At 37.1% G+C, this 6,429-nt stretch overlaps 1 protein-coding gene across 2 annotated transcripts; it reads left to right on the forward strand.

The window, feature by feature from the left end:
* Positions 1–802: 802 nt before the first annotated feature.
* On the forward strand, positions 803–3,672 carry SKIP4 (SKP1 interacting partner 4). 2 transcript variants are annotated; one of them, XM_088892637.1, is made up of 3 exons: positions 803–849; positions 1,957–2,461; positions 3,002–3,672. In XM_088892637.1, exons 2-3 carry the CDS (start codon positions 1,980–1,982, stop codon positions 3,597–3,599), a joined length of 1,080 nt encoding a protein of 359 aa, XP_088748763.1. In that variant the 5' UTR covers positions 803–849; positions 1,957–1,979; the 3' UTR covers positions 3,600–3,672. The 2 variants fall into 2 exon arrangements, with proteins under 2 accessions (XP_088748763.1, XP_088748764.1); XM_088892638.1 differs by lacking the exon at positions 803–849 and adding an exon at positions 888–1,594 and having other exon boundaries at positions 1,955–2,461.
* The last annotated feature ends 2,757 nt before the right edge of the window (positions 3,673–6,429 follow it).

Genomic DNA, 6,429 nt, shown 5'->3' on the forward strand with positions numbered 1-6,429 from the left:
GTTTCTATTAGGGTCATTTAATAGAACACACCTTATAGTTTTACATATTTACTTAAACCTACCTTATAGTTTTCATTACTAAAACATCCCATATATTTTACAATTTATTTACTTATCAACATTTCATTAAGGAGTATTTGTTTTGCCATTAGGCCCATAATTTTTTTCCAAAAGTACCCTTAACACTTTTTATACAGAAAACAAAATTGGCCAAATATAGCCAATAGAGTGGTTGTCTGTGGTATTAAAGGCAAAAATGGTATTTTTATTTTTATTTTCTTTTGATTAAATTTATTCAAATGAACATTATGGTAAATCCATGAGATAGATTTTTAATCCACTATCATCTAATGGAAGGTTGGTCAAATCCGTTGCAAATTATAAATGGTGTTTTAATAAAATGCTAACTATAAGATAGATTTAGTAAATTTATGAAACTATAAAGGTATTTTAATAAATGACCCTTTCTATTATTTATCTTTCACTTAATAAATCCTTGTGCATTGCATGGGTCCTCGCTAGTATAAAAGAAAGTTTGAACTGTGAGATGATAGAGTATCTATTTTTGTCATTTTAAAATTGTACTTTTGATGTTATTAAGAGGGCATTTTGGTAATTTAACATCTTCTGTTAGTCTGACTTAACGGTGAGGGGTAATTGTCGCAAAGTGAAAGTTGTGGAGGTGTTTGATACAAATAAAAGTTATGGGTAATTGTTTACTGACCCCACAGTATAGGGGTTTCTGTAATTTACCCTAATTTATATGTAAGAAACTAGAGTCGTTCCGCTTTTTCATTTTCGTTTTCGAAGGAAGATCAGATCGAGGCATCGAGCGCAAGGAATTCTATAGTAAGTTTGTAACTCTAAGCTCATTTCAGCTTCCCATTTAGTTTGCATGAATATATTTCAGTAATTTCCATGAAATTCGTATTTTGGATTGGTAAGATTTATCATTTTTCTTGTCCTTCTTTTTTTGCTTTTCATCACGGTGCGTAGTTGAAATTAGGGATTCAATTTCTAGTTAACATTTCTTCTGCATCGATTTGGGGTTCCTTTGAGTCAGGGTTTGATTTCTTTCTCTGTTGTAAAATATTTGTGGGAAAATTTTATCTTAATGGGGACCTTACAAATGGATCATGCGTGCATTTTAATTCCTTATCGAAAAAAAGACTTGCATTCTAAATATCCATCTACAAGAATGGAAGAGAACGAACAATCGTTTTTCGGAACACCATGTTTTTGATAATTAACTGTAATGGGATTCTTTTGTTTCAGAATGATCTTAGTTCCAGGACATGTTGGCTTTTGGCAATGCTGCTTTCATGCTAAGGGCTTTGGTTTTTAAATTCAGTGTTTCATTTCTTTATCTACGTTCTTGGTTCCTACTTCCAAACCATATTGCACCTTTGAGCTTACCTGTTGGAGTCCGTCTTGCCCACAAAATAGGATCTTTAATCTGTAACTAGACCTTTCTCGATGGTCTGGTGGCTTTTCTTGTATGCTCCATCATTGTTTCCCTGAATTGACTTGCATGGTATTACAAAAAAAAAAAAAAAAGAAAAAAGTGAGTTGCATGACCACATTGCTATAAACAGTAAGTTGATTTCCATACACTCTTTAATCTATGCCTTGTACACTTTGATATTTCATCTTAAGGGGAGCACCACTTCAATAGAATTGGCAAGTAGAATTAAAAGAGGGAAATGCTTTATTATCAGCCCCTTCATATGTTCATCATAAAGTGGATTCTCATAGGATACTATAGACTATCTGTAATTACTATTTAATCAAATTCGGATCTTTGAGATGCAAATTATTCCCTTTCACTCTATTAAGTAATGCTTTTCTTTCTAGTAAAGGTTGGAGAAGAGCTTAGAATGTACTTTGTTGATTAGAATTTAAGGACAATGGCTCAGTATTTTATGTCTTACATGTTGAAATCTTTTGTTGTTAGAGCTTTCATTAATTAGAGTGATGCAATGGAGCCTCTGGAAAATGAACAAGTGGATTCTGGACAAACCAAACCAGCTCATACATCACTGATAAGTGGGCTTCCAGATGACATTGCTCTGATCTGCTTGTCAAGGGTTCCGCGTAGGTACCATCCACTCCTAAAATGTGTTTCAAAGAGATGGAGGGTATTGGTATGCAGTGAAGAGTTCCATTCATACCGTCGAGTGCATAGTCTGGAAGAATCATGGATTTATGCATTGTGCAAAGACAAATCTGAACAAATTTGCTGTTATGTTTTAGACCCCACTGCATCAAGGAGATGCTGGAAGCTCCTTCAAAGTCCCCCACCTAAATGCTTGAAGAGAAAAGGTATGGCTTGTGAGGTTTTGGGGAAAAGATTTTACCTGTTGGGTGGCTGCAGTTGGTCTGAAGATGCAGCAGATGAGGTTTATTGCTATGACGCTTCCAAGAACACTTGGGAAGAAGCTGCTCCCTTATCAACTGGCAGGTAACTTTTCCTTTAAAAATCTTTATTTGAACTCACTGAATGATGGATTCCTATTGTCTATGACATGTCAAAGTTAGAAATTTATTCTCTTCCATTTTTTAGTTGATTATAGTTTGTGAAAGGGCTGTTTTCTTATTTATAGTTACACTGTCAATACTTTTTGTTTTTTTAGTTGCAGAAAATCTGTAGACTAGATTTCTGTATGTCCTTTTGCACTGGTCGGATATCCTTAATTCCAATTTTTTCTGTTGGGTTCTGATCCAGGTTCTTGAACCACTAAATGCACCATTTTGATCATGGCATCATGCTACTACTAGAACAGGCAGCTTATGGTTGTTGCTTGTTGGGGACCACCCAAAGGAGTGGCCCTCTGGTTTCATGTCTGCATCTATTAATACCTGATCTATGTATGCACTCATGTTGCAGAGATATATTGCATGTTTTTCTCCTTTTCCTATAAAACATGTTTTCTCAACATTTTAGGATGTCCAGGAATGTACTGGGGATTTAGGAATCATAACAGTGTGTTAATAATATCAGGTGTTATTGCGTTTGTGAAGCTTTACATGAAAAACTTTATGCCATTGGAGGAGTAGTGTCAAATTCAGGCACTCCACACTCATGGGACACTTATGACCAACATACAAACAGTTGGTCATCTCACTCTGACTCCAAGATTGTCCACGATGTTCAAGATTCTGTGGTCTTTGAAGGAAAAATTTATATCCGCTGTTGTTCCTTTACCACAGTGCCACATGCAAGTGCAATTTTATATGAACCATCAAGTGAAACATGGCAGCATGTTGATGCAGACATGGCATCTGGCTGGAAAGGCCCTGCTGTTGTAGTAGATGAGACTCTTTTTGTGCTGGATCAGAGCTCAGGTACCAGGTTGATGATGTGGCAGCATGAGAATAGGGATTGGGTGCCAGTGGGGAGGTTGTCACCACTGCTGACAAGGCCTCCCTGTCGACTTGTTGCAATTGGAAAGAGCATTTTCATTATAGGGAAGGGACTTAGTACAGTAGTGATTGATCTAGACAATGCTAGAAACGTGGGAGGGGCATTGGTGAGCACATCCATCCCCACGTTAACTTCAGATGTTGATGTAATCAGCTGTAAGCTACTGTCAATATGAAAAATTGTCTTTGAATTGTACATACTCATTCTTTCTTGTAATTATTATATATCAAAGAATGGCTGGGTTTTTATACATGCTTGATGCTACAAAGTAGATGTTACATCAATTTGGATGATTTAAGGTCCTTTGGTAACTGGTAGCGACCAGATTGCATTCTCACCACCTAGATGGCTTTATGTATTATGCCATGCAAGTGTTGCCTAGATTCTTCTCTTGTATCCATTCAAGATGATCAATCACAAGTTTAACAACTAAGAGACAACAGATATTTTCTCTTTTTTGATCATTAACAATTAAAAACTTCTATTGAGATAAGTTAAAAGAATGGTATAGAACATTAGTGTACCAGGCACCCCTTATGATTAGCTAGCCTCGGCTAGCCACCATTTCAAGTTTATTTCAAGTTCTCCGTTGGGAGGTTGAGGAAAAAACACATAATCATTGTCTAGGGAGCAAAGAATAACAGTATGATTGGTGCCTTGGTGAGGAAATAGGTAAATGGAGCTCAGTTGTATTGGAAGTCATCTCCCAAGGAGTGGATTGTAATATACATATTACACGTGTGTTATAAGTGGGATAGGTAGCAATTGCTAGCCTATCAAAAGGTATCCTTGGTATGAAGTCAAATATTGCATTTCATTCTTTTATCATACTTAGAATAAACAGGAGCTAGAATTATGGTACAATCAGATGGAGACCAAGAGATATCTCAAGATGCCCTCTTTTGTTACCTTTGTTCAATAATTTACAATGAGAGATTAAGGAAGATATTTCCCATAGAATTAGTGTGGGGTGGACAAAATGGAGGGGGTGCATCAAGAATGTGATGGGAGAATACCACTTAGGGTAGAAAGGAAAATTTTGTAAAAATGGTCCCAAGGCTAGCAATGTTGCAAGGATCTGAGTGTTGGGCATCCAAGAAAAATTTCTAAAAGCATGACAACTGCTGCACTCATGACCCATTGTTGAGATGGTCAATTGGAACCCCTCCAGATGGTTAATTGCCACCCTCGGATCTGCAGTCTCTCTGTGGTATGGCCAGTGGAAGTGAGCCTCACGTGCACCCTGCTCTGCCCCATCCCTGTGTAGTATGTAATACCAAAAAATAATGAGCACAGCAGAAATGTGAATGCTGGAATTGATTCTTTTTGATAATGGTGTATTATATTACTGAAACATATTATCAAAAAAAAAAAAAAGAACAGAGGAAAAATACAGTACAACAGGCAACCAACCCCCAAGCAAGACAACATGCCCCAGCTGGAACCAAAGGAAACATCAAATTTCCCACAAACTCTTGGATTTCAATAACAGAAATGTCTTCTGATTCCTGAAATCATTTACAATGGAGATCCAGGACGCATTTTTTCCCACTGAAAAACTGGTTAGGTCATCCACATCCTTGGACTTGCTTCTGAACAGCCTGTTGTTCCTTAAAGTCCGAATGGTTGTGGTCACAACTGCAGGAATGGATTTCCAGATATATTTTCCTGTATTATTCATACCTGGCAGGGACCAACCCAGCAACAGGTCTTTTGTGGGATCTAGGCAGAGTCCAACATACACCTTCTGCTCCAATAAAATGGTCCCAAGTTCTCATGGCAATAGGGCAGTGAATGCAAATGTTCTATTGATCCCACTTCCTGCCCACAGAGATAGTAGCTCCGTCTTGGTCCTCTTGGATCTGCAAGCACCTCCTTAAATGTCTTTCCTTGGTCAGACATCTCCCCAGAGCATATAAGCCTGGAAGAATAAAAACAAAATGTGCTATAGTTGACAAATGAGCATAGATAGGATTAGAAATGAACATATCCATAACAGGAATGGCCCCAATAGGTGACAAAATTGGGAAAGTAGACCAAGATGGTCATGTGCAGATGAAACATTCTACAGGATCAGTGAGAAGTGACTTGTTGTGAGTTGAAGAGTTAGTAGAGCTAGGGCAGGCCAAAAAGGATATGGATTGAAGTAATAGAAAATAACTTGAGGGTCCATAATTTAATCATGGATGTGACACTATAAGATTCCTTATTGTTATTATAAAAAATAATCATCTGGTAGTTATTGTACAGTGCACAAATTTGAGATGCCAATCCATTCAAATTGGTGATTGAAATAGTATAATAGTATGACAGATCATCTTTATAATTTGTATATTTTATTGTGATAAATGAATAAAGAAAAAAGGGAGAAAGGAGAAGGTAGAAGAGAAGAGAGAACAGGAATAACGGAGATGGTTGGGGTCTAACAAAAGTAAAATGAAATCCCCAATGGGATTGGTATTGCATTAAAGTCCTTGAGTATTTATTTTCTTCCCAAAATAGCCCGTTCTCACTAAAATAATTGAATGCTCCCCCTCAAGCTAGTACTAGCTAGCTTGCCTAGAAAGAAATAAGGTAATCTTGGTAGAATGCTTTAAAGTTTTTTTTTTTTTTTTCTTTTTTCAAACGAGGTAACTTGAAGATTTCAACATGGTGGAAATTAGTTTTTACATCACATTATGAGGTTAAATCACCTTGATCACACTCATATCTACATTTCTCTCATACAAGGCAAGTTGAAGACTATAGCATGGTGGTCAATAACTCTGATGCCACATTATAAGGTTAAATCAGCTTGATTGCACTCATTTCTACACTTTGGGCTCCTACCCATGGCAAGACAAGTCTTCAACTGCCTAGATGGTACTTGTGGAGGCATGGTGGCTTATCACTTTTTCCCAAGACACAACTTCTCATAAAGTCCACCTTTCAGAAAATTCCCTACCCTAGTACTCTAGTAGTGATATACAACTAAACAAAGGCCCAACCGGAAGTCTGACAGTATG

The sequence above is a fragment of the Nelumbo nucifera genome, chromosome 8 (assembly GCF_055504915.1).
Source record: "Nelumbo nucifera cultivar China Antique chromosome 8, China Antique-T2T, whole genome shotgun sequence".
Taxonomy (NCBI): Eukaryota; Viridiplantae; Streptophyta; class Magnoliopsida; order Proteales; family Nelumbonaceae; genus Nelumbo; species Nelumbo nucifera.

Coding starts and splice junctions, on each gene's coding strand:
- SKIP4 (XM_088892637.1), top strand. CDS start 1,980: ATGGAGCCTCTGGAAAATGAACAAGTGGATTCTGGACAAACCAAACCA. Junction 2,462..3,001: donor GCTCCCTTATCAACTGGCAG/GTAACTTTTCCT, acceptor TAATAATATCAG/GTGTTATTGCGTTTGTGAAG.